This window comes from Typha angustifolia, chromosome 11 (assembly GCF_048772165.1).
Source record: "Typha angustifolia cultivar Huaian chromosome 11, ASM4877216v1, whole genome shotgun sequence".
Classification (NCBI taxonomy): domain Eukaryota; kingdom Viridiplantae; phylum Streptophyta; class Magnoliopsida; order Poales; family Typhaceae; genus Typha; species Typha angustifolia.
In genome coordinates this window covers 5,172,754-5,200,570 of record NC_133249.1, presented here as the reverse complement: position 1 = coordinate 5,200,570, position 27,817 = coordinate 5,172,754, and the positions used below count along the sequence as shown (strand labels likewise).

Genomic DNA, 27,817 nt, shown 5'->3' with positions numbered 1-27,817 from the left:
GACTTTATACATATTTTTAAGCAAAATTTTTAGTATAATTGATATACTTATTTATAGTTCATAATAAAATATAAATATTTATGTAAACTTATTCAAAATATTTATTACCTTTTACAACCAAATAATAAAAAAATATATATTTTAAGCTTAAAAAAACTTAATTTACATCTAAAAGGATGCGTATGAAATTAAAGGGAGCTGTCACCGTGAGTATTGAGAGTGCTTCTTTTTTCTCGGTTCTCTCTCATCCGGATTAGGATAAGTTTAGAGGAAGTATTTCGTTTTACTCTCTATCATTTACCCTCGCCTCTCTGCAAACCCCACCCATAGCCCAGAGGTCGTAGTAATAAACAAGGCAAATAGACTTCCTTTTGTCCTCGGTTCTCTCCTCCCCTCCTCTTTCCTTTTCCTTGTCTGTCGCGCAATTCCAATTCATCCACGGTTCCACCTCCTCTTCTCCTTGTACTTGTCTTTCTCACCAAACCCCGCAATCTATTGCAGAGATCGGCTTAGCGAAAGGATCGTCTAGGGAAGGAGGAGGAGTTCTTGCCATGGGGCAGCTGTTCTTGATTTCTCTGGAGGGCAAGATCTACAGCTGCAAGCACTGCCAGGCACATTTCGCCGTCTCCGAAGACATCATCTCCAAGGTTTGGCCCCTTCCTTACGGTGCCTTTATTGGGCAAGAGAAGAAAGATGGTAGTTTTGTTGATGTCTGATGTCTAATTCCATCTCTGGAGGTCTCTTTAACTAGTGCCGACAGATGATATCCTCTTTGGTGAGGATTTTGTTTTGATTTGTTTCTTTGTTTTTCACAGTTTCTGTCATGTCATGAATCTAATTTTATGCTTGTTCTGCTTCTGGATGGATAAAGAAGTCGGCTTTATTACGTTCTGATATTGATTTAGCCGAAAGTAGAACTTATCGATTATTTTGGTGCATTCTTATTTTTGTGTTGCGGTTATGAAGATGATGGTGTTATCATTTTTTCATTTCTTGCTATCGCTATGCCGAGATAACTGATATACATCTCATATTTATCACGAAAGGAGATATTTTGTGCTGTCTATTGTAGCAGATTAGTTTCTCATAAAGAGAGTTTGCTCATTGGTGAAGTCAACTGATGTGTCGTGCTAATGCCTTCTGGGTTTGGGTTTATATGGATCAATATCTTAATTTTGAAGGTGGACATTGTGAACAATGCGATGCGTAATCTCTGTGCATCAATATTCAGATATATTTTTCTCCAATTATTGGTCCCTTGGTGTTACTAACATGGTCAAGAGAAGGTCCCCCAGATTTTTAATGTGATTATCAGTTCCAAAGACCAAAATTTGAATTTGAATTATTCGTTTGGTATGAATTTCTTTTGAGGAATATATAAACCAGGACTCCTTTGGACAATAGCATAACTGCTGTTCCCCTTGCATGTGGTCAGATTATCTGGTGGTTTATTCATTAGATTGCTTTCTGATCAGATTGAATATTTGGATGCTAGAAGTAAGGAAAAACAGGATATTCAATTGACGCAATTGTTTGATTCCTCCACTTTTCTTATTCTAATGGTTTGTAGCCTGTTTACATCCAAACATACAGGAAATGAGAAATGATGTATGGCTTTGGTCTAGTGTGGCATGATCAGCTGTCATTTGTGCATGTGCTCTTTGCCTATTCCATGATCTATAAGCCTACCTTTTGGAACCACACTTCAATCTCACTGAGATATTGAAGTTCTCCTGCTTAGCTTTTCCACTTAGTTGATCTTGATTGTAATGGCAAAAATCTAATCTTCTATTAAGCTGCAATCTATGTGTTTTGCACAATATGATTATACATAAGGAACCTATTCTTCATGGGCAAAAAATTGAGCATTTACTTTGTGGACATGTAAATATAGAAGCCTGACAACTATTGATTAAACAGAAAAGATATAGATATCAAGCACATGTAATTGATGTTTCTTTTTAATGCTCTGATATTTTCTTCACAAAATGGCAGCAAACCAGGCACATGCTCAAAGCTATGACTTAGCAAGTGGCAAAATTTATGTTTCTTTATTAGCTTACATGTCTACACACTTGAGTGTGTACTGTACAACATACTTGCTTACTGTACTTTGTTTTCTTGCCTGGACAGGCCTTCCATTGCAAGCATGGAAAAGCTTATCTCTTCAATAAGGTGTAAGTACCTTGACCGCTTCTGTTTAACATTACACTCCCTGATTATTCACCAATCAGATTTGTTATTCAAATATACATAGATGTTTCCTTATGATCATACACTATATCCGCATTCTTCCCTCTTCTTTCATCTCTCTCAAGCTCATGGTTTTATACTTCATGTAAATAGATATGATTAATGATTTTATTCCTTGATAGTTGAAGGCGATCTTAGCAATGATGGATTTCTTTATTCTACGTGTTTGTATCTATGCTTTGTAGAGATATTGACATTTTAAGGACCTACATAATGTTGTGGTTCCATTTTAGTATGATTTAAAATATTGTTCTTACTTGGTCCTTAGGAAAGACAGAGTTCTTTTGGACTTGAAGAGTGAAGACAATAAGTCTCTGAATAATGCATTTACAGTTAAGACTCAAGTGTCAGTCATAGTTAACATGACAAGAGAATGGGCAGTACAGGCGTAGTCTGTAATTGCAAGTGAGAAGTGCTACTTCATATTTAATAGGACCACTAAATATGACGGACAAATTTGACATCCTTGTCATTATAATTTTATCTTTCTTCTAATTTCATGGAATTTGAGAATAGCAATCTGTCACCTTCAGCTGTTCTGGTTCGTCTCATATACTTAATACTGTTCTGAATTTGGAATCTGTTGGAAGCAAAAAAAAAAAAACAATACCAACTGCTGCTGAGTTGATTTATTTTTATTTCTCTTGAATAGTTTGAAGTCCTCTCCCAGTCTCCTGACTCTCCTCTCTCCCTTTGCATTTAATTGGTTGAAATGAAGTTTGGCAACACATATTGATACCGAGAACCTTTTATTTTACATTTTGTTATTTTAGAAACTGCAATTATAGACAAGCTCTTTTGAATTTAACAGAAAATAGAGTAGAAGGAAAAATTGATAATTAATTCAATCAAGGGAAAAAACGTAAAGAAACAAAGTGGATGCAAAATGAGCTCTAAATCTGCTGATTTGCGTTTTCTCTTTCAAGAAACTTGTGGAATCTATAGTTCAAAATGACCTGGTTGTTGTTGCTTTTAATTATCCGGAGGAAACATGTCACAAATTGGTTAAGGCGTGAAGGTAAGTTTCTTGGAAGGGGAGCAAAGAAAACGGGGACGAGATTAAAGGTGTATATTTACAAGAGGATAGAGCCTTGATCCAGGGCAGATAAGAACCTTTTTAGTCCAGGAAAGTGTCTTTGAATGTTTTTGATTGATTGTGTGCGGTGTTATAGAAAAAAGATGATTGGACTTGGATAGTAATAGTACAGTGGAGGTTTGTGGCATCTAAGATCTCTGAAAGATATCGTTAAGAAGTGGTTTTTGATCTTGGTTCTCAGCTTCTTTTTAATTTGAATATGTATAATCTCATCAAGGAAATTTTAGGGTGGATAAAACATCGAATGTCTGAAAAATTTGGCCTTACTATTGGCTTGAACTGCTGTTAGGAATTCATGCCACCCAGTGGGGGCATATACATTCATGTGAATATCAAATGCATTGAGGATAGGATATTAGATGGAATTATACTGCTTAGGTAATCCTGTCGGGCCCATTTTCAGAATTGTTTTTGGCTCTTCATTTCTATATTCGTAGTTATGCATTAACACTGAGGTTTGTTCACTCCACCTTGTTATGCGAAACAACGATTAGTATTATTCAACAATTTAGATAGGTGGAAATGCATGCTTGTTTCTCTGGAAGTTATTGTCTATACATCCATAAAAGTAGAATGCTTTCTATAATATTACTGGATAAAAGATGACAAGAAAACAATTATCCTGACAAAATTTACAGCATTTTACCATCTCCTATGATAAGAGACTTGAGGAAGTCTTCACAGTCTTCTATTGGCAGATAAACATAAAGATTGTGGGCACTAGAGATGCAACCGAATCAGATTCGGTTGGATTTGTACAAAGATTGAATGCATATCCATTTAATTTTGTCAAGTTTGGACTCAAATCGAATTTTAAATGGATAAGTAATTGTAATATCAATATTTTGTTCATCTATTATCGGATTATGTTGGACTTAAGTCAGGTTCAAATTCAATCGGATAATGGACCAAATTTGGATTCCTCACGAAAAACCAGTGAAATAGAAAATACTAGTCTTATTCTAAAGCAACAAGTCACTATTTTTGGCACTCAATTTTGATAGTTTAATAGCTAAAAAGTTATAGCACAATATTTTAATCATCTTACCAAAAATGACACAAGCTTTAACATATTAAGCAAATATAATAGTAGTACAAAGGTTAATTTTCGAGAGATTCAAGATTATTTATACTATATAGGAATTAGGATAACCCAAGGCTTCTATTTACATAATTTAAGTATGGACGACATATCCATTGTCCATGGACTTAGAAAAAAATTGTGTATTTATCGGAGCTCTGATAGATACACTACCAATCCGAATCCGAATCCAGTCGGATATGAAATTATCTGTAACGAATCCGTCTCATTTATTATATGAATCAGAAAATTAAGATACATATCCGAGTTAGTCGGATGCGGTATTGGATAATTTAGATCTGGTTAAAACCCTAGTGTGCGTCCTTTATGATCTGGTTCTTGTTAGATGTGCCTAGGGAACATTTATCTACTATTTACCAGATATTTCTTGTTGGAAAGTTAAAGAGAAGCCCTAACCTACTAAAATGATATTGTAGTCCCCTCCAAAGAATATATCTATTTTCTAGGAAATTCAAGTAAGCACCCAATGCATGAGCACATAGCTATTCTCTTCCAGAATCACATTTAACTGAAGCGAAAGTTTTGAAGTATTTCCTTGTTCTGGTCTTTCAAAGAATGTTCAATTTTTGCTTTTGTATTTTCATCTGTCAACTTGACATAACTCATCTGTTGTCAAAAGGCTTAACATGGAAGTTGGTGCTTGCCCAATATTTTATTGTCTCTCATTTTACTCCCAATATTGTGCATAGAACAAAGTCAATACAGATAAATCTTAGGTCTTAAGAATATGCTGATGTGGTCTTTTGTTAAGATGATTATTTAGCAAACAGACTAGTATTATTCCTTTTTTTCCTTATAATTGAAATCTCCTTGCCCTTTACACTATTAATAGATAAAGGGGCTATAATTTACCAATGCAAATAGAGATTATGACCTGAATACGATGTTTGGCTGATTTCTTTTAATTTGAATGAAGTCATTGTTACTTCGACAAATTACTGAGTAAAGGTACTCAGATAAATCCCTAGAACATAAATAAAATTGTTGATGTGGCTGGGTCATTTGATGGGAGGACACAATCTTCTGGGAAAAAGTGGAAAGTGAGGAATTAAACATGTGATTTCATTAATCAGCTGTTCCTCGCTTTCTTGTTGACAGTGTGAATGTAACTGTTGGACTAAAGGAGGAGCGGATGATGATAACTGGATTGCACACTGTTTCTGACATCTTTTGTGTTGGTTGTGGGTCCATTGTGGGATGGAAATATGTAAGATAGGATGTTCATTCATTTTGGCTCCGCCTTTTCTGCATTCTTATGACAACAAATTAGTGACCTGATGCTTCATTTCAGGATTCTGCTCATGAGAAGGCTCAGAAGTACAAAGAGGGCAAATTTATCCTCGAGAGGTGAAATTTATATGATGTTTAAAGTAACATGTGCATTTTAGATTGAATGGCAAGGATTTAGCTCAGAAGAACTTGAATTATAGTAGAAAAAAATTAGTAGTGTCTGCAAGATTGTTACTGCCAAGACAAGCTATTCTTGTTGAGGAAGTGTGCAAATTACTCAACTAGCTTCTTCTTTTCTTTTCCTTTTTTAATCTTTGGCCAGGTTTAAGGTTTTGGGCCCTGATGGAAGTCGCTACTGGTTGAGTCATGATGCTCCTGTGGTTGGGAGTGATGCAGATGACACATGATTTACCACTTGGAGTTAGACCTGAAGCACCCATTCGTCAATTGTAAATACAAACCATTTAATGTTCTTGGTCGACTTTCCTGTATGCATCCTGAAGACTGTTATTCTGAACAAACTCCTGACATGCTAAGTAAATATCATTCTGAAATATATTCTCATGCTTTCTCTATGAAATCTAGATTTTGTTGCCAGTTACTTAGGCTTGTTCAGCTAAAGCCCCTCCTAGAGTCTGAGCTAACTTCTCAGATCAAGATTTTGGTGATTTTATGATGGTGTTTAGGAGTGTTTGTTTGATATTTTATTAAAAATAATGAAAAGATAGGAATATATATATATATATCCTGGATGGAAACTGGAATGCTACTATGGATTCAATCCATACGCATAGTATTTAACTCCACTGTGGAATTAAACTGGGCTACGTTGGTTGGTTTAATATGTACCTATTATCAATCTCATTCTTTTAAATATCTCTTTAATTGTAAGCAAATGGCACAGACTACCGAGCGGGGTTTGCGAGCAGCCGTAAGAATATACTATTTATCACTATGATTCCGTTTCAAGATTATTAATACAATGTCTCTAGCTCTTTCTGGAGACATCCTGTTAAGAGAGAGAGAGAGAGAGAGAGAGAGAGAGAGAGAGAGAGAGAGAGAGAGAGAGAGAGAGAGAGAGAGAGAGCGAATAGATTATGAATAAGAGCTAAATTATATACTCGGAAGATCTCAACGGAGAAGAGTTGACGAATCTTACGGGCAGATCTAGAAGAAAAAGAAGTAGTGCACACCCAATTCTTTATATTCCAATTCGGCTCTTTTTCCTCTACCACTTAGAATCTATGCTAACCGACAAAATATAGACAAGACTCCCTCCCAGACAAGTACCACTTTGGCAGAACTACCTAACCTCCAACATCTCCGAAGTTAAAAATTTATGAACATTGTATAAGTGGTGGTTACACTTTCACTTAGGAGTACTCAAAGTCTTTGCTATTTAAATTAACTAAAATTATTATTTATTTCAGAGAATAATTTTTAAATTTAAAATTCGACACCAAAACACATGGTGGTGTCGAACGCCATTCCATCCATATTTCCCGCTTCATTCCCAAAGAAAGCAAAGGAGCCGATCCCTCTAGACTTGGAGTAACGGCCTTCCCCGAAGCCTTTGACCAAATGAGGTCTCCGCCTCGGGAGCGCTGCCAGTGGCATCTGCCGACGATGACTTTGCTTCCGACCGTACCCTTCTCTCTCTCGCCTCGATGTCCGTTCCCAGATCCACCCCTTCCGCTTCCAATCCCACCTCTCCCACTCCCGCTCCCGCGCTTCTACTTCTTCTCCTCCGCTTTGCGTACTATTACTTCGATCCCTTCCCCTTTTTAGACCCCATTGCGCTCTCCTATTGATCTAAACGGAGACCGAGAAGCTCGAAAAGGGGCAGCTTCCTTTTCTCTATTCAAGATTTTGGAGGTGAGGGATTTTTGATTGATTTCGTGCACGTCACCTGTTTGCGTAAATTCCTCAAAGAAAAAAAAAGATTATTGATTTCTATGATAGTAATACCAAGAGATCCAGGCTATTGAGTCTATATAAATAGAGTGTCTCCTTGTCCTCTTCAGATAGTATTTTTGGCGGCGGCAATTTTCCTATTCAAGCTGCCAGGTATTTCTCTGGGTCATTTGATTTGATTTGGATATTCACTTCTTTCTTTAGTTATTGTTCACAATTTGATATCCTTTTCCCATTTTTTACAGTTAGAATTCATGTCTTTAGATACCAAATCAAGTTCTTTGATAGATTATGACATTGAAGAACCTGAAGCAAAATATCCGGATGTCGCCATAAATTCTAAGAAGAGGGAGACGACATTATATGGAATATTTCATCGCATTTTAAAGAAAGGAAACAACTCAGTTATTGAAGTTGCTACAAACGTCGCGAGACAAGCAACCACTAATAGGTGAACTCTTTTTATTGTCTTATCAATTTCTTATATTTATATCAACTGTTTCTTTCTTTTACTTCATTGTATTTGCCAATTATATGATATCTAGACCTGACAATTTCTTCTGTCTGGGAGAAAAAAGCGAAATATCTACATTCTGGTCACCTGAAATTTCCTCTTTATGTGATGAACCAATTTTCAACTTTCAGTCCTTGAATTCAATCCTACTGCAAATTTCGCTTTTTTATCTTGAGGATATTGTTGTTTTTCTTTTATTATCTTGACATGATATGTATTACACAAAATGCTTTCATGTATTATGCATCTAGTAAGAGCATCTCCAGAAAGGCTCCAAATATGGAGCCAAGATCCTAGTGCACTCCAACGCACTAGGCTCCATATTTAATAAAATAATAATATAATATATATATTTATATTAGTTATTTTAAATTAGTTAATAGATCCTTTTAATATTACTATTTTTTAATAAAAAAATATATGGCTAGAAAATTCTCATCGAGATCTTTAAAATAAGACTAATATCCAATAGTTTCAAAAGTAATTTTAAATTACTAATTTTTTAATTAAACGTATCGAAATTACATTACACGAAATAAATATCGAAATAAGCATTATATGTCATTAACTAAAAATATCAAAATTACATTACATAAAATAAGCAGAAATTAACATTTAATAATAAAAATAATAAATATTTAATAGTCTAGGAAGTCATCTCCATAGTCATCGGTTTCGGTTCCGTAGCCACCTCTTCTTTTTTGGCTGTATCCACCTCCTTTATATTGATGTAATTTTTATTTGATGTATTTCATGTTTAATATAATTCATATATGATGTATTTTAATATTTAATATTTACATTAGGAAATAATTTTGAGTAATTATATTTTAGGGCACATTGATTTTAAATAATAATAGACATATTTATTTTATAAATAATAAAATATTAGACTCATTTTTGTAAATAATAAAAAATTTAAAATTTAAATTAACTCAAAGATAATATAATATTAGACTCATTTTAAAGGTCTTGATGAGACATTTTCAATGGTACTATTTTTGTTAAAAATTGATGTAAAATTAATTATATACTCAATTTAACTAACTAGATTATTTAATAAAAGATACAGATGAAATTAAAAATATTGAATGCAATAATTATTGGACAAATTTAAAATTTTTAAAAAGCTTAAAACAAAATGAAGCCGGACTCTATTTTTTTGATGGGACTCCAAATTTGGAGTCCCACAATTGCTACCTCCAAATTTGGAGCTAGCAATGGAGTCCAGTTGGAGCTCCACCGGGCTCCAAATTCTAAATTTAGAGCCCGGTTCGAGTTGCTCTAAATTTTACATTCATAGTATCAATGCCAACACTATCCATGTCAGTATTAACTATATTTAAACAAACTGAGGCTCCGCTGTAATTTGTTCCCGTTTGTTTCTTTCAAGGAAAACAAAACAGGTGCTGCATTTAACATACAGGCATCCAGCTATTTAATACCTGCTTCTTTTAGCAAAAGTTATGTTGCGATTCAGTATATATTTTGGTTCCATAAGCATCCTCAAATATCGTATTAAATTAATTTGATTTGTCTGGTCCAGATTATCTAGCAAGACCCAGGCAGCAATTGGTAACATCTTTCATGATGATGGAAAGCAGCAGAATGCATTTGAGAAAAAATCAGGACCCTTATTGTCTGGGATAGCATATTGTGCTGCTTCTTGCAGCATGATATTGTTGAACAAGGCCGTTCTTTCCGGCTACAGTTTTGATGCTGGCATATCACTTATGTTATACCAGGTAATAATTTAATAATGTTTTAACGATACAACATCATTTACCTCAGCTTCATGTTTCTTACACATGATTAATTACATAGTGCTGTAAAGTCACTAGGTAGATATTAATGCACTGTTGGACTCAACTGCTTTTAAGTCAAATATCAGATCTGTTCTAATTATGCATGACCATGAAGAGTACTTTTTGTCTCTTTCTATAGCAATTTGGTGACTTCTATAAGAATTAGTATTTGCAGGAAATTAACTGCATGTGAGGGAAACATTGAGAACTGAGAATACCATATATAAACATTGGTTCACCTGAAAACTTGAACTTTTTATGATTTCACAGTTGAAATCTTATGTTGATTATTTTTACCACAATACCTATAATTATTTTTCTCTGTGTATACTTTCTGTTTTTTGAGTTGCAATGCATAAAATTATTATGATCAAGCTGACAATCTTAAATGATGCAGAACTTCATATGTGTCATCATTATTGTAGCATTGTGGTTCCTTGGGGCAGTCTCAACAGAAAAGATCACATGGAAGTTGATTCGAGTTTGGATTCCTGTTAATCTTATTTTTGTTGGAATGCTAGTAACAGGCATGTACAGGTACGACATCATATTTTGCACATATATGAAGTTAGTCCTCTGTCTAAGGGTTTCGAGGAGCTATATATGAATCATATTGTTGTCAAGTTAAAATAGAGGAGATGTCTTCCAGTTATACTCCCTTGAAGACCAGAAGTTATCCCTATATGACATCCATGACTTGGCCTCTAATTCTTTTAATTTCCTTTTTCATTTCTTTACAGTTTGAAGTACATAAATGTAGCAATGGTGACAATCTTAAAGAACATGACAAACATTTTGACAGCTATTGGAGAAAAATATCTTTTTAGGAAGAGTCAGAGCAAGAAAGTTTGGGCTGCCCTTTGTCTAATGGTTTGTAGTGTTTTGCCTATCTTGATCCTTCAATTTTATTTGTAACTTTCTTTTCCGCTCTCCGGTTCAAATTTCTGATGACTACTTGCTGGATCTTTATAGCATTTATTAGATCTATGAAATATTTATGTTGGATAATGCCATGTATCGAAGTTAAGAAATGGTCTCCTGTAAGTGCATATTGCTATTCAAGTAATATTTATTTGGTCTGTCTGAGACTAAGTGCGAAGTAGTATGTTTGACAATAAAGTAGTACGCCAGATGGCATTGGAAGTTTTTGTTCAGTAATTAGTTTTTACATTTCCTGATAATTTGTGAAGTAATGACCTGGTTCACATCCTGTCAAGTGTTAGGATAATAGTAGCAGTCTAGTCTAGATGAAAATGCAATGATTGTACTATAGTTGGATATTGACAGGCCAATCAAATCCTATTTTTTAAATCAATTTTTTGTGCATCCATCTGCCTAAGAAGTGCTTGCATGTTACTGTATTTGCAGATTATATCAGCAGTTTGTGGAGGGATCACGGATATAGCCTTTGATGCAGTTGGTTATACATGGCAAATTTTGAATTGCATCCTGACTGCAAGTTACTCAGTTAGTTCTTGAATACCCTTAGACCCTTTATATATACTGTTCAAGAGATCACTAAAACCTATTTTCTTAGATTAATTATGCAAAAAATGGAAGAAAATATTATTGATTAATTCTTTAGATATATTTCTTGATATAGGCCAGAAAATAGGGACAATAGCTGAAGAATGAGAATAGCCAGAAAGACTTTCTGTAAGAAGGGCTTCCTAAGTGTCTAACTAAAAGTGTGGACTTTTATTTTCCATGTTTCTAAACCTAGTTGGTCGAGGAATTCTATCTCCCCCAAATTTTCAAAGGGCATTTAGTTTAGATTAACCATTTTCATAAGCTGTGAAATTAGTATATTAATTTTCCTTGCTCCTGTTTTGTTATTATACTCCGTGCAGTATGCTATTCATTTTTCTTCCTTTAATCATCAATGCCCCAATCTAAGCCTTCTTTTGTCCTTTTCTTTTCCTGTTATAATAGCTGATGCTGCGGCGGGTGATGGATACAGCAAAGCAGTCAACTAGATCTGGTTCCCTAAATGAAATTTCAATGGTGTTACTCAACAATTCACTCTCAATACCCTTTGCAGTTTTGTTGATTGTACTTTTCAATGAATGGGAATACGTTTACCATGCGTAAGCTCTCTCTTAACAATCATATTCTTAAACCTGGTCCATTGAATTTCTTAGTAGGTGGCATACTCAGTTGGCTTTAGTACAATTAACAGGTTTAAATAATGACCTGATCTATAAGACCTCTTATTCTCAGCTAAGTTAAATGCTTCAAATTTTCCTTGAACATTTCTAGTTTGCTGTTGAGGAGTTTCAACCATATACCTAAATTTTGCATCAAACAATTATGTCAAAGCTTGCAATACAGCATTTAATATGCAAACTGGTTGCTGTTTTTGCACCTCATTTTGGAAAACTATATATATGCTAGGTTGAACTTACATTTTTGTTACCACTATTATTTACCAGGATATATATAAATCTTTTAATATCAGGTTTTGGTTTAGATTAGTTTACTTCAGTATATCTGTGTAAGCATTTATCACAGGCAAGCAAACTATGAACTTATACCTTTCTGCAGTTCTTGATTAGAAGTGATTCTTTCAGCTTTTCAACTTTGTGATCATTGCTCATATAGTCATATCCTTCTTCTTCCATGTGCAGAGAGGTGATTAAGATACCTATGTTCTGGTTCGTCGCAACAACAAGTGGGTTCCTGGGTCTAGGCATCAGCTTCACGTCTCTGTGGTTCTTACATCAAACTGGTCCCACAACTTACAGGTAAAGTACTTGGCAGCAGGTATAAGCTTCCCAGGAAGCATGTGTGAGCATGCTTGGATCCTAAACATGTTTTCCTGTTTTCTGTTCACCTGATTCTATTAGGAGCATTGTTTTCTTTCCTCTTCACTCTGATGAACTAGACCTTATTTATTGTATTGTCTCCTCTTCTCATATTATCATTAATTATTAGGTTCTTGCGAACACTGTTATGACAACTCGTTGTAACATGAAAATTATTATTTGTATATTGAAAAAATAAGCTGAGAATTGAAACATATATCTCATTATCAGATAAATAACTAGTGATCTGACGCCAAGTCAGTTACACCTTTAGTTTTTTTTGACATGGCATATTGGTATACACTTACAACTCTATGGTATTCATTGTAAAATTTTATCAGAGTTAGAAGGATTTGGCTTCTAGTCATAGATAGTTGTAGTTACGTCGAATTACCGTATACTTTTCAACTTGGAGTTTTCATGAGATGAAATTTACCAAGATTTATCTAATGAAAGAGGCATAATCCTTGTATTTGTTTAAGTCAGTCTTTCAAAAAGTGAACTGCTATTGTTTTCACAGACATCTCAGCAGTGGAAAATTGCTTGTTGGAGTTACTGATGATTTGCAGATAATTTCTTGGATAATCTTAATTATTTTGAGTAAATCTGTTCTGTATAGAGAGCTGATTGTTTACTTAGTTTCCTAACTTACGACTTTCAGGGGAAAAGCAAACAAAAAATGTAAGTATCTCAAATTATCAATATGCATGTATCGGTGAAAAAATTCTGAAATCAAAGAAAGAAAAAACCTGTAGGAACCTTTAACTGAGGCCTCTGTGTCTGTTTATCTACATGTATGCATGCGCATCTTTGCATAATTGCATGGCTTGCACATATATCTGTGAGCACCAAGGTTTCATCCAGGTGTGTATCATGTAAATAATTTTTCTTTTTCATTCCCTATTCTTGCTACAGTCTGGTGGGCTCACTTAACAAGATTCCTATTTCAATAGCTGGTATCTTGCTCTTCAAGGTCCCTGTCAGTGTGCCAAACTTATGTAGTATACTTTTCGGTAAGATTTCCTTTCTCGGCTTATTGTCATCTCTAGTTCTTCCAAGACCTAATCTTTATATTTAATATATGCTGTCTTGCTTAACTCTTGAACAGGTCTGTTTGCTGGGATATTCTTTGCAAAAGCAAAAATGTCCTGATTCTTTCGCATACGGTCCACGTAGCATACATTGAGGTCCTCTCAGAACCTATTACCTGTACAGATATACAGATTGGATTTATTCATCAGACATTGAATGACTAGCCTGAGTCTCTCAAAAAGGTATTTGGAATGAAAAGAAATATTGTGATTGTTGAACAGTATATTTATACATCCAATTTTGTTCCATACTATGGAAGGAAGTACCATTTGTGAGCCACTCCCTTGTGATACTTCTTCTATGGTTGAATGAATAGAATAAAGCAAGAAAATCTGTTGTAATTTATTACATACTATTGTCATCCCTATAATCGAGAATATTTGTTGTACCAAAACGATGTCTTTGATTCTTTAAAGCACTTCATTATATCAATGATGCTGGTTAATGTTGATGATTCCATCTGTTAATTCGTTTAAGTATCTGCCTTATCATCTAATCAACAGAAGTTTGAATTATAGAAAGAGTTTAGATTGTGTACAGTTTGCCATTATTATAGGAGACACCCATGTCAACATATGCAATTAAAATTTATAAATCACTGATATAAATTAGAATGATAGGTGTTATATAGTGCCTTTCTACGTCTTGTGAGATTTTATTTACGGCATTTTCCTCAGCTTAACTCAGTTCTGTAAGTCGAGTGGCATCTTCATAAAAGGGTTAAATGCATTCTACCTATGTATCTTGGACGAAATTTACTATTACCACCCTGAAGTTTGTTTTTGTCTCACTATGCCCTATGAACTGTTGATAAAGTTATCATTTTAGGTTTCTCGTCTAAAATTAATAGCCTTCGTGCATCTCTACATTACGTATTGTTACCAGTTGGAATCACTTCACCCATTTGAATTTTTCTTTTATCACCCACTCAATTACATATTTATTTTAAGAATAAATTTATTTAAGTCGTTTTTTATGTTTCTTTTACATATATATATCTTTTAAAATTACTATGAGAATATTAACTTTAGAGGGACATACATTATTCAGACTTTTTCATCACTTAAAAAGTAAAATACAAGCATATACCCATTAAAAAGGACTTAATCTCTTATTTTAAAGTACTTTTTAGTTAAGGATATTATTATTATTATTATTTATTAAATTATTCAGATTTAGGGTATCTATGCAAATAATATATATTGCGAGGGAAATATGCCCAACTATTAACTTTAGAGGGTAAGTAAATAAGAGATTTTGTAAGGATATACAAAGAAAAAGAAACCCCCTTTTTAATGTTTATGATGTTTGTACTAGCAAAAGTAAAATGGGGTTACAAAATACTTCTTTTTTTAAACAAAGAAGAAGAAGGTGATACAATACAAAGTCAAGCGGGGAAAGTAATTAAGATGATTGCATGCTATTTATGAGGTGCATCAATCAATCGACTTTTGACCAATCTATTATTCATTGACCCAAAATTTTTTTTGCCACAGTTTTAAAACTATGAATCAAAGTACTATTAATCTCTCTTTTTTTTTTAATATAAATGCCACATCACAGATAAATCACATTCTCTTAAAGTAATTTATTGAATCACTTTCTCTCAGACAACCATTTATATGGTAATAAATCTCAAAGGAGAGTTATTTCAAAAATAGCTTGCTTGCTTAAAGGAATCTATATATAGTTGCCAAACTGACAAAAGAATAATAGTGATTTGATAAACAAAGCAGTTTAAAAGCAATAGTAAAACAATAATAAGTTTGGAGGATGCCCACTCTCCCCAACTCTAATTCATCATAGATGATAGCATTTGGTAGGAGGATTCCTCAGGAAAAAGCTCAGCGGTGAGGGAGTGAGTGGGTACATCTATGTAGACGATGATAGTGTGCTCCTTCTCAGTGTTGCCTCTGCAATTCTGCAGTGCAATTCTCCTTGAATACTTTTCCGGGTTTGAAGCAGCTCACCTAGTTGGCTTGTTACTCTGGAATTTAGATCTTCAGCTACTGTCTCAAAGTCAACTGCTCACGATCTCTACGGACTCTATTATGATAAAAAGAAGAAGAAGAAAAATGGAGAAGAATATCATCCTAGTCAAAAAACTCAGCATCGATCTTGTGACAGAGAATCATAGGTAGCTGCTGATTGATGTGTGATGCTCTAGATTGACAGATGCGGCGAATCCTGAATTCTCCCTCGGAGAAAAGATAATTTCTTTTGTTGGAATAGTCAATAGTCAGATAACTTCTTTGAATCCAATCATATTTTAGAAGCTTGATATATGTAAAAAAAAAAAAAAAAAAAAGAGAGATATTTTAAAAAGCCCCGGCCCCTCTTACATTCAATCTTAACATGCAAGTAAGCTTAATTTTCATTTGATCTTGAGTACTTCTTCTTGAGGTAGTTGCAACCTGTAAAAACTAAAATAAGTTACTAGCTAAAAAAACTAACTGACTAGGCGGCCACCAAAATCTATGGTTGTCAGCTGTACTATGTGGTGACGAATAGTGACAGAGTTATCTTCTAGAAAGAGATGAAGTTGATGGAGGAGAGTGACCGTCAATGGGCAACATGATGGGGAGTTGGGTACAAAAGTAAAGAAAGTTGAAAGAAAATGTGAGAAAGAAGGAGAGAGGGAGAAAGAAAACCGTCTAAGAGGCCACGTGGATCGACTTGTCGAAATATCTCTTCCTCTTGGTCTTGTTTAAAAATCAGTCGGCCAGTGGCCTCGTGCCTCTCCGTGTCGACCCCTGTAGCATCCCCTTGTTGTCCCCTTATCGATGGTATCAATGTGTTATTTCTCTCCTCTGTTTAGGCTACACATAGTAGCCTCTCTTTGCTGGCTTGTGGCCATTTTTTTGACCATCACTGCTAGTGTCACCCTTCTTCAACTGGTAATAAACTTTTCCCTCCTTGCGTAGATGCCCTCGATGGCATCGAACAGTGCTCTTGTGGCCTAAGTCGTTGGGATCGAACCATGGGAACGAATGAACAGGACTATCATCTTCTTTGTGAGTCGAACTCGCTCTCTTGCCACACCTTTCACTCACTCACTAGAGTCAGACTCATTCACTGCTGACTTTTTGGTGCCCCCCTAACCTCAATGGGCCCACTAGCAAAGCAACTGGTACTCAATCGGGTGGCTCCTCACCCTAGCCGTCGGCCCTGGTGATAGGCGTTCTTGCCATCGGTTGCCTCTGTCAGCCGTGTGCCTCCTCGTATGGATTGTGTGTGTCATGTGAATGAGTTTTGTATGATTGATTGGGAGCGTCAATTGCGAGGACCACCGATGACTTCTTCCCTTTGTCACGGAGCTCTCCTCATCGAAATGGACTTTATGCTCTATCTTCGATCATGTCGCACTTTGAGTGCGCATGTATTTAGTGGCGGATGTTATAATATCTACCAAATTATGAAAATGTTCCTAATTTTATTTTTCTTTGATATATATATAACACTTAAAGACAAACCCAAGAAATCCTAATTAAACGATAAGATAGTGATTTGAAGTAGAAAGAGGATTTGGCGATCAAAATCACCGTCAATACGAATCTTGTGCATGTGCCATGACATCTGTCCCTCATTAAAACCGTATTAAATCTTAGCTTGCATTAAATAGACATTTAACTGGCTCTATCCAATAAGGCAATAATTAACCCACTAATATTACTAAATCTTATGTCAAAACGACCGTCCCTAGCTACAAGAGGATGACTACGGTTTGACTATTTTCAACAATTGCGAGTATTTTAAAAGCATAATATACATTGTTTGATATGTTATCTAATAATTTAAATTTTAAAATTAAATAGTTATCTACTATTACATCAAATTTAATTTTTCTGAAGATGACATGATATATAACCACCTAAAATTTTGAATTAATTGGTTATCTAACAACTAACAATAAATAAAGATGTAAAATTAATAGGATCTTAGTCTAAGTTCCTTATTTTTATTTTTAAGAAAATTATTAGAGTCTTTGTGTCAAGAACATTCATTTGTTACCAACCAGCCTAATTCGATAGGTTCTAGACTCGATGAAGCACATAACTTTTAAGGGAATCTGCGAACAATCTAACCAATGGATCCTCCTACTAGGTTTAGTTTTTGATGTGAAGGGGGAGAAATTATTATAGAAGAGGGTGGTTAAAAGCTGGAAAAGCCCGTCTAAAGACTTGGGCGGTGGAAGAAGGGAAGTGGGAGAGGGCGCTATAAAAGCCAAAGCCAATTCTAATATCTTAATGATACTCCAATTATCATCATAATACTCCAATTAGGGTTTCCTCCACATATATATAGAGTCTCATCTTAAAAACTCCTCAATTAAGTTAAACAATTCCAAACAACCATAACAAATTGATAACTAAGTTAAAACCCTAAAAAACCAATAAAATCAGTCTTCCTTATCTTTTTGGATTAATCCTTCATTTCGTCACAGATAGATTCCAGGTTTGATATTATTTGGATATGTGTAGAATATTCTACAAATATTTTTTTGAAACTGTATAGATTTGGATTTAGTTAATTAAATAAATCATAATCGGTTAAGACTCTAACTAAATCAAATAATCTAATAAGATAATTAGACTCAATTCTGATCTGATTTGCATAACATTTTCTAAAAAGCCTCCCTATTAAACAATTAATGAAAAGGAAATATAAACAAAAATAATGTTTAAACAATTTATGGATATAATAGAAAATTTCTCAATAAGAGCATTCACATCTAGTAATAAAGAAGTATTATATAAAAATTAGTTTGTTTTCATAAAAACATAAATGCCATCGAAGACTTTTAAAATATCATAAAATACCACTATATTCTTTTAAATACCATGATTTCAACTATTATGAATGATTATTATTAAAATTAATAAATATACACATAAGCAAAGAAAAGAAGATATTTGTTCTTATACCATAATATTAAATAGATTCTAAACCAAGTCTTTTTAAAATCTAAATTCAGTTTGATGTGGATTAGTGTAAGGTAGTAGTCGTAGAGAATTTAATAAAGAGAAACTAACGTAAACGTTTAAAATGGTCTACAATAATATGAAATTAATTTGATTAAAGTATAAAAGCTTAAGATAATCTTTTTATCTTTCACGGCCATTGCGAGTTTCGCTGTTACTTTCGTGCACCACGTTCCACGTAGATTAATTCCCGTAGGAAAATGACGTCCAAAAGGCATCCACGTGTTCCGCATACGATGGAGATGTCCCCGCCGATTCTTCTAGAAGCACGAATATGTACCTTTTTTTATATTAAAAAAATTGAAATATATTATTCGTGAAACTCTAATTTATTGTAATACTAATGAAAATGCCCAACTATAATTAATTAGGCCTTGTTTATAGTTCTTGTCAATGAGAATGTGAAAAGATTTGGTTAATTATATAGAAAAAATATTGGTGTCAATGAACTATATAAATTTTAGTATTTGTGATCGTTGGAAATTTGGGTAATTTGTGTAAAAAATATATATATATCATATTTGATGTATTTAGATTATTATGCATGAGAATAATTTAAGAAATCAAGAAATTTATTCGGAGCGATGAATATGGCTCGGTAAATTATGTCTTGATGAGTAGTGCGCGATGAATGGCGCATTAGAATGATCAATAGTGCGTTTTCAAACTGATGAACAGTATCATTTTCTATGTTTAAATGGTTGTAGAATGAATTAACCGGAGAGCAAAATCCTTCGGAAGGGTTTGAATACCTACAAAATTTGAAAGATTTGAAAGAGATTTTAGGGTTTCCTAATTTGTTTGAAAAAGGTTTTGATCACCTATATAAACAAAAGCTTTTAGAGGTCTTTTCCACGTCAAAATTCTAAGAGTTATTAAAGAGAGAAAAAAAGAGTTCATTATTTTTTAAGATATGCTTTATCACTAGAGTTGCAACATAAAAATTTTGGAAGTTTCAAATTTATCCATCCACATCAACGTCCCGAGGAAGTACTAAGACTCTTTTAGGCTCTGTGAATTCTAGTGGAATTAACGGACTATTGCGTGGGGAGTAGCTTATGTAGGATCTAACGAGAAAAAAGCACTTTAACTAATAGCCATTGGTATCATTAAACGGTTTTTCCATATAAATTTTTTATATTGTTTGCCATGATTCTATTGTTTTTTTAATTTTTGATTATCTTTATATTTTATTATTATTTGCAGAAAGTTGTTTCTACTAGATTAGAGTAGTGTTAAATTTTCGGCATTATTAGTTTTTGATGGAGAATATAAGAGTTACAACTTGGTGCAGACTATAAAGAGATTAAGTACTTAAATTTATTATAATGAGAGTACTTAATTTTGATAAGTTAAATTAAAAATTTTCATAACACATGGGAGATTTTTACTTAAATTTTAACGAGTTAAATTATCATTATAACACATGAGAGTAAAGCGTATTTGTCTATGATTTTATTTGGAGAGGAAAAACTAAGCTAATTCTTTTTAGCGAATAGACAATTTAGTGTAAGAAGCTGAAAAGATATACTCTTGTGAGTTAAAATGTTACAAGATAAACTCTAACTCTAAATAAATTTATGGTGGCCTTCTTAGTTTACTTTAACAGCTCAGCAGTGTGTTGACTTAAAAGATCAGCTCAGCCACACAATAGTTTAGAATGATAGCTTGGATGTACATCGACTTAGATATTATATTAGATGTCTGGTGTCTTAGATTAACATATATATATAAGCCCCAGAAACTCTTAAATAGTAACAAATAAATAAATAAATTATAATTATCAGCAACATTTGTGTGTATATATATATATTTTCAACTCCTCTTAGTTTGACTAGTTTACTTAATAACAACTTTATTCCACCAAAAGAAAACAAAAAAGAAAAGCTTTTGTCCTGCTATTGAGCATTTTATGACCATCGTGTCATTGAGCAAGATGTCCCCATAGTTTCAGATACTCGGCTTTTGAATATGTGAAAGAGCCATCATCTTATTGGAGCATGATGGCTGGTAATTTGGACTGCCTTATTACAGTATTAACTACATCACCAAAATCAACTCTACCCAGAGAACCAATTTGCAAACACAACATCTGTACAAAAACAAAAAAATGAACAACATATGCATATTAAACTTTAAAAAAAAATAAAAATTTAAACTCAGGTGAAATATTTTTAAATTTAAATTTTATGACTAAATATCAAACATAAATTTAAAATAAAAAAAAAAGGGATTAAACACACATAAAAGTTTCAAAAATTTTCCTTCCACAGGTTTAGATTGATTCTGAGAACAAAAACGTTCAACTAGAAAAGACAGAAACGGGCAGAAGATGCTAAAAAGAATCCAAAACTATCTCAAGTTATTACGGCGAGGAATAAACATAATGAATTAATAATAAGAGCCGACTTCCCATTGGAAAAGTCCACAGTGCATGGCAGGCAGCACAATTATTTGCGAGGGCCAATAACGTCCCGAAATAGGAAGGGCTTTAGTGCAAAATTCCCCTCTTAACAAATTAGAGTGAATAGTGATTGAAAGGTACTCCCGAACAGTAATTGAACAATAGCTGTCAAACTTTGAGTAGGTCTGTCGACAGTGCCCAATTAATTAGTTTCTCCTATTCCAAGAGTCCCGACCAATAACATCTGCGTAAATTTTATCCTGACATGTTCCCGTCCCCATCCCCACTAACTCCCTCTCAGATGCTACCTCACCACTTCGGCCCCACCTCTCTTATCTTATTCGCTCTCTCATCATCTCTATTACAAAAACAATAAAAAAAATTATATCATTTTCCACGTCAGCCCCACCAAAATTCACAACCCCCTCCCCTCTAAACCACATAATTTTCTTTTATGCTTGCAAGATATCGTATATAATCCAAGTTGTGCCCCCTTTTTTTTGCATATCGCCACCTGTGTGTTGGACTTATTACAAAAGACTCCTTCGCCAGTCAGTCAGTCTTCTTCTAACAGGAATATTATTGGCATTTGACTAAAATACCCTTTGGTTGTTACAGGGTAGACGAACATAGATCTCGTTGGTATTTGAAATAATTTGTATGGGGAATTTAAATTGGAAATAGTTTTGGTCTGAAACTTGTAAAAATAATGAAGGGAAGGAAACTATTATTAGGGAAAGAAAATCTGGATTATAAATTGAGAAGAATATTAAGAATATTCCTGATAAACCAAGGGGAGGTAGGCCTTCCGAAATATGATTGAGATAGGGGGTTCAATTCACAGACATCTCATTATCTCAGACGACGAGGCGTTTTAAAGAACGGGGGTAGTGATATGCAAGAAAGCCCCTAAAATAAAAAAGAATAAAAAACACACTCTCTCTCTCTCTCTCTCTCTCTCTCTCTCTCTTCTTTGCTTCACCAATGGCGGATCCGATCTGATCCAACCCTAACTATTTCGGCTTAATTCTCCATGGATCGGACAAAGCTTCCCCGTCCGGCGACCTGCGGCGAGGTTCCGGACGTCGCCTTGGAGTGCGTGCTGGGTGGGTACGTGGACGACCCCCGCGACCGCGCCGCCGTCTCTCTCGTGTGCCGGCGCTGGTACCGGATCGACTCTCTGACCCGTAAGCACGTGACCATCGCCACGTGCTACGCCGCCACGCCGCGCCGCCTCCGTCTCCGCTTCCCCCGCCTCGAGTCGCTCAAGCTCAAGGGGAAGCCCCGAGCGGCCATGTTTAACCTTATACCCGAGGACTGGGGAGGACACGTGGCGCCGTGGATCGAGGAGATCGCCGACGGCCTCGATTGCCTCAAGGCGATCCATCTGCGGCGCATGATCGTGACGGACGGTGATCTCGCGGTGCTCGTGAGGGCCAGGGGGCATATGCTTCAGTCACTAAAGATCGATAAGTGCTCGGGGTTTTCGACTGATGGGCTTAAGATTGTGTCTCGTTCTTGCAGGTGATCCCTTTTTTGTTTCCTTGCCCGTTTGTACGTAGATTTGATATTTTCATTTTATTTAAGTGACTTAGTTGTATCTTCTAAAATTTAGGCAAAAGATTTATATAATTAAGTGCAGTGGTTTTCTTTTAGCAGGGTTCGGGCTCCCGTTTTTCTATATCTGCAAGTGATTGCATCTCTCCTTTTATCCTTTTTTATTTGTTACTGATTTCTATAATTAGTTAAGTACTTATATTCAATCGCGCTTAGGAAAAGGTTGGATGTGGTGTGGTTTACTCAACCAATTCCGTTCGGTGATTTAGTGGGCTTTTAGTAGGGTTTGATTTCTTGATCTTGATCTCAAAAAGTGACTTTAAAAAGATCAATTATAGGAAAATAATGAGAGGTTGTGCTGAATAATATCTCCTTTTAGTCAATTTCATTTTTGTACCACATTTCTTTTTTCAGCATCTCTTGATTTCTATAATTAGATATATCTTGTTGTGCAAAAGCGGAAGGTTACATGTGACTGTAAAATGAATCAATTCTAATTGAGGTCATTTACCGGTTGAAGGATGAGATTGTGATATTGGCATGCTATTGGATTTCTTGCTCTTTTTCTCACAAGTGATTTAGATCTTAATTATAGGAAAATTCTAGACAAATCATGCTGATTTTGTTCTTCATGCTTTCCTCTTTTCCTTTTCTTCTTGATGATATGCTGCCTATTTTGTTCCTATGAATTGGATTATGATGTTATGCTAGGTTTTGTTTGACATAATATGGTCACCAGAGAAAGCAACTCTTGGTTAATGCATTGATAAATTTTTAGTTGCTATTGACTGAGTGTGTTGGTGGTGACGAGGGATTTTTACACACTCTATTGACATAAAGCAATATCAATTATTCAAGCTATATTAAGCAAGATGGGGCTTTCCATGAAGTAGTGGTGTGTAAAGTTGTATATATACCTTTGTGGTTTGCAATAAGCATTTTACCCTCTAAAAGTTCCTTCAGATCTCATGAATAGGAAGCAATAGCTTTTGATGTTAGAAGTTGTTTTCGTCACGGAGGAACAAATAACCAAAGTATAAATTCTAAGTGCATCCTTCATCAATGAATTAGTGGTTCTTCTATTCATTAGTTTCCTAGCTTACCATTTTCAAAATTGGAACTTCTGAGAGATTAGGCGTTAAAGATGAGGAAAAAGAACTTTTAATCACGTTAGTATGAGAATCATGGATAATATTTAAGGTGGAGGCTCCGTACAAGAATGATGTTGACATTCAGATGGGTGTATTGGTAATGTTGCAATTTTACAGCCATAATAAAGGTAAAAGATTACTGAAAGGATTCCTTGAGGTCCTGCATTAGCACAATTTTTTGTCATTCACTCTTATGGAAGGATAGAGAAAATTTTGAATGCCGGCACAGAATAGATGGGATAAGTTCTAATGGTTGTTGCTACGTAATTATGCCAACATTCATATCAGCCAATGTTGTGTGGATAACAAAACAATGGAGATCATAAAACATCCTAGTTTGACTAATGTTTTGCATAACAATTATGTGCAAGTCCTTGTAGGATAACTTCAAGAATCTATCTACTTGATTTTTAACACATGGTATTGTTCGTCTATTATCTAGAGATGATCATTGGGCCTGACCAGCTCGAGCCAGGCCCGACCCAACTCGATCCAAGCTCGAGATAGTAATGAGTAGCATGGGATAGGCCTTTGTTTGTCCAGCCCAACCTGAAATCTCGAACTCACTACTGTGAGAGAGAGAGAGAGAGAGAGAAAGAGAGGGAGGGGGAAATAGGGTGACAGCGATTGGTGGTATCGATCCAACCCAAAGTGAGAGAGAAGAGGTGAGAGAATAAGGAGAGAAGAGAGGGAGAAGAAGGTGGCGATGGTTGTTGGCGTTGAGAAGAAGACTTGCAGTGGTAGGTTTGGACTTGGGGTGAGTGAGAAGAGAGGAAATGTGATAGGGAGATAGAGAAAGAGCGGATTGATAGGTCATAAGGATAAGGACAATGGGCAAATAAATTTAGAAAATAATATTTGAGTATAGAGAAATGATCAAATGAGATGGGGGGAGAGGGTGCGATAGGTCGGTCTTGTAGGGATAAGGACAAAGGACTTAGATAAAATAAGTAGATTTTTTTTTGAGTCTGCTAGGGGAATTATGGTAGAGAGAGGGTGGGCTAGAGATAGGGGTGAAAACGGGTCGGATTAACTTCGACCCGACCTGCTATCCGACCCGACTCGGATTGGATTCGGATAAAAAATGTCTATCTGATTCGGATACGGATATGAATACAAATAGAATTTTTGAAAAAAATTCGGATACGGATTCGGATACGTGTCGGATATATTTTTCGGATTCGGATACGGATATCAAATATTCGTTTACCCGCATATTTTTTTAAATGATTTACAGTTTTTAGTTTGCTTATTTAAATAGTAAATATTAATATTGTTACTGATAATACGTTATATATTATTTATAGAGATTAATTTATCTAATTTCATATATTTGACATACAAAAAAATTATTTGTTATAAAACTCTTAATAATTTTGTGTTAATTATATCTAAATAAAATATTATAATTATTTTAAATTCAATTAATATCCGTTTAAAATTCGATCCTCTATCCGAAAATTATCCGTATCCGTTTATTTAGGATATGGTTTTAAATTTTGCTATCCGTCCAATATCCGTATCTGGACTAAAAATATGGATCCGGATACGGGTTGAGCACTATCCGATCCGTATCCGATTTATTTTCACCCCTAGCTAGAGATAAGGACAAAGAACTAAAATTGAATAAATAAAATGTGAAGTAGCTTTTAGCTACCGATTGGGTGAAATAATACTAGTCATTGGATTAAGATCCATAGTTATAGCTTATACATAGTGTGTGTCTATGTGTGTGCATAGATATATATCATTTAAAAATTGAGCTAATAGAGTCGAGCCTAAGTTAGCTGGCTTGTGTTTAGGCTTGAATTGTATTTTGAGCTGGCTATTTTGTTCAGGCTTGGCTCATTTACATTCTAGCTGAGCTCGAGATGCTTGCTTAATGCTTACTTGACAGCCCTACAACTAGTTTATTATCTCTTCTGAATGCATTAGCAGATGTCTTAGAACTCTATTTTTGGAAGAAAGTTCAATTGCTGGGAGTGATGATGACTGGCTTCGTGAGTTTGCTGTCAATAATTCTGCGCTCGAGAGTTTGAATTTCTATATGACAGACCTCAGAATCTCACCACAAGATCTGGAGCTACTTGCTAGGAACTGCAGGTCATTAACTTCCCTGAAAATCAGTGAATGTGATGTTTCTGATCTAGTTGGCTTATTCCAAACAGCCTCAGCACTGGAAGAATTTGGTGGTGGTTCATTTGATGACCAAAGAGAAGGCAACAAATATGAGAAGGTAATTTTTCCAAAAAAACTCTGCAGCTTGGGCCTCATCTTTATGGGGACAAATCAGATGTCCATGATATTCCCAGGTTGTGCTGCACTCAAGAGATTGGACTTGCAGTACACTTTTCTCAGCACAGAGGATCATTGTCAGTTGATTCAACGTTGTCCCAATCTAGAAGTTCTTGAGGTAATGTATATAGACATATTGCTTTCTATTATTCATGCAGAAGCTTTTGACATTATGGAATTTCTATGATCTTACTCTGAATTTGCCCAACAGGTAAGGAATGTGATTGGAGATAGAGGATTAGAAGTTGTAGCTCAGACATGTAAGAAATTGCGGAGACTCAGAATAGAGAGAGGGGATGATGACCAAGGTCTGGAAGATGAACAGGGTAAAGTTTCACAAGTAGGGCTTTCAGCTTTAGCTCTGGGCTGCCCTGAACTGGAATACATCGCAGTATATGTCTCTGATATTACGAATGCGGCTTTTGAAACTATTGGTACTTTCAGCAAAAAGCTTTGTGACTTTCGGCTTGTCTTGCTTGACAGAGAAGAAAGAATAACAGATTTACCCCTTGACAATGGAGTTCGCTCTCTGTTGAGAGGTTGCACCAATCTCCGGAGGTTCGCTCTTTATTTGAGACCAGGAGGCCTTTCAGATGTGGGTCTTGGATATATTGGGGAATATAGCGGCAATATCCAATACATGCTGCTGGGTAATGTTGGGGAATCAGATCTTGGTCTACTGTGTTTTGCAAGAGGTTGTTTGAAGTTGCAGAAGCTTGAATTGAGGAGCTGTTGCTTTACTGAGCATTCTTTGGCTCTTGCGGCACTACAATTGCCCTCATTAAGATACTTGTGGGTGCAAGGATACAAAGCTTCCCAAACTGGCCGTGACCTTCTTGCAATGGCCCGCCCCTATTGGAACATAGAATTCATTCCTCCCAGATCACAGGTTGCCGATCCTGTAAATGATGATGGCCGAGTGCGAGTAGAGTGTCAGGCTCAGATTCTTGCTTACTACTCCCTTGCTGGAAAGAGGTTAGATTGTCCAGAATCAGTGGTTCCGTTGCATCCAGAATGAGTGTATATAAGTAGGCGATCATGTTCTCTCCTGCCTTTCTGTCCTCTTGCAATTGCTATGACTGCCCGCAGATAAACATGTTCATATATGTTGTTTGTATCGATTTAGGCTATTTAGCTGGCCGACAGCGAGTCTGTAATAAGGTGTGTGCTATTACTTGGTTCAGAAAGAGAGGCGATAAACATGTCCATATCTGTTGCTTGTATCAATTTTAGTGTATCAATCGAAGGTGAGTTCTGTAACAAGATAGCACTGAGGTTCAAGGTTGTCTATTGCCCACTAATAAAAGTTTTGTAACAGTACGCGAGATTTACCTTGGTTGCAACTATATCTGGAACGATGGCGGAGAAGAGTATCACAACTTTTACTTAACAACTAGATTAGTTGTGTTAATCCAACCTTATCCGTTTGTACTTTCTAATCTACAAGTTTTGTGATTCCTGTCTGCTTTGCATCTGGCATCTGAAGTGATGGAGATTACAGCAACGTATGGGAGAATACCTTTCAGCAAAGGCTCCTTAGACTTTACTTCTTTTCTGTCGCTCATCTCAGTGTGCATGTTCTGTGACTTAAGCCTATCTCATTACCTAAAATGCAACA

At 35.2% G+C, this 27,817-nt stretch overlaps 3 protein-coding genes across 5 annotated transcripts; all 3 read left to right on the top strand.

Moving 5' to 3' along the window:
- Window positions 1-214: 214 nt before the first annotated feature.
- Window positions 215-6,245, top strand: LOC140769969 (protein yippee-like). Of its 3 annotated transcripts, none has more exons than XM_073110894.1 (6): window positions 215-355; window positions 502-647; window positions 2,134-2,177; window positions 5,550-5,658; window positions 5,743-5,798; window positions 6,004-6,245. In XM_073110894.1, exons 2-6 carry the CDS (start codon window positions 552-554, stop codon window positions 6,086-6,088), a joined length of 390 nt encoding a protein of 129 aa, XP_072966995.1. In that variant the 5' UTR covers window positions 215-355; window positions 502-551; the 3' UTR covers window positions 6,089-6,245. The 3 variants fall into 3 exon arrangements, with proteins under 3 accessions (XP_072966995.1, XP_072966994.1, XP_072966992.1); XM_073110893.1 differs by having other exon boundaries at window positions 240-380; XM_073110891.1 differs by lacking the exon at window positions 215-355 and having other exon boundaries at window positions 387-647.
- A 788-nt stretch (window positions 6,246-7,033) lies between these two features.
- LOC140769535 (GDP-mannose transporter GONST1-like) lies at window positions 7,034-14,236 on the top strand. Its single transcript, XM_073110258.1, has 11 exons — window positions 7,034-7,556; window positions 7,706-7,748; window positions 7,841-8,046; window positions 9,656-9,854; window positions 10,312-10,451; window positions 10,655-10,784; window positions 11,283-11,381; window positions 11,847-12,001; window positions 12,542-12,658; window positions 13,634-13,731; window positions 13,827-14,236. The coding sequence occupies exons 3-11, from the start codon at window positions 7,850-7,852 to the stop codon at window positions 13,868-13,870; spliced, it is 1,179 nt and encodes a 392-aa protein (XP_072966359.1). The 5' UTR covers window positions 7,034-7,556; window positions 7,706-7,748; window positions 7,841-7,849; the 3' UTR covers window positions 13,871-14,236.
- A 7,873-nt stretch (window positions 14,237-22,109) lies between these two features.
- LOC140771090 (coronatine-insensitive protein homolog 1b-like) lies at window positions 22,110-27,462 on the top strand. The gene is made up of 3 exons (XM_073112483.1): window positions 22,110-22,720; window positions 25,843-26,317; window positions 26,411-27,462. Exons 1-3 carry the CDS (start codon window positions 22,230-22,232, stop codon window positions 27,215-27,217), a joined length of 1,773 nt encoding a protein of 590 aa, XP_072968584.1. The 5' UTR covers window positions 22,110-22,229; the 3' UTR covers window positions 27,218-27,462.
- Window positions 27,463-27,817: the final 355 nt, after the last annotated feature.

Coding starts and splice junctions, on each gene's coding strand:
- LOC140769535 (XM_073110258.1), top strand. CDS start 7,850: ATGTCTTTAGATACCAAATCAAGTTCTTTGATAGATTATGACATTGAA. Junction 10,785..11,282: donor GGGCTGCCCTTTGTCTAATG/GTTTGTAGTGTT, acceptor CTGTATTTGCAG/ATTATATCAGCAGTTTGTGG. Junction 12,002..12,541: donor TGGGAATACGTTTACCATGC/GTAAGCTCTCTC, acceptor TTCCATGTGCAG/AGAGGTGATTAAGATACCTA.
- LOC140771090 (XM_073112483.1), top strand. CDS start 22,230: ATGGATCGGACAAAGCTTCCCCGTCCGGCGACCTGCGGCGAGGTTCCG. Junction 22,721..25,842: donor ATTGTGTCTCGTTCTTGCAG/GTGATCCCTTTT, acceptor ATGCATTAGCAG/ATGTCTTAGAACTCTATTTT. Junction 26,318..26,410: donor CCAATCTAGAAGTTCTTGAG/GTAATGTATATA, acceptor TTTGCCCAACAG/GTAAGGAATGTGATTGGAGA.
- LOC140769969 (XM_073110894.1), top strand. CDS start 552: ATGGGGCAGCTGTTCTTGATTTCTCTGGAGGGCAAGATCTACAGCTGC. Junction 648..2,133: donor CCGAAGACATCATCTCCAAG/GTTTGGCCCCTT, acceptor TTGCCTGGACAG/GCCTTCCATTGCAAGCATGG. Junction 5,799..6,003: donor GGCAAATTTATCCTCGAGAG/GTGAAATTTATA, acceptor ATCTTTGGCCAG/GTTTAAGGTTTTGGGCCCTG.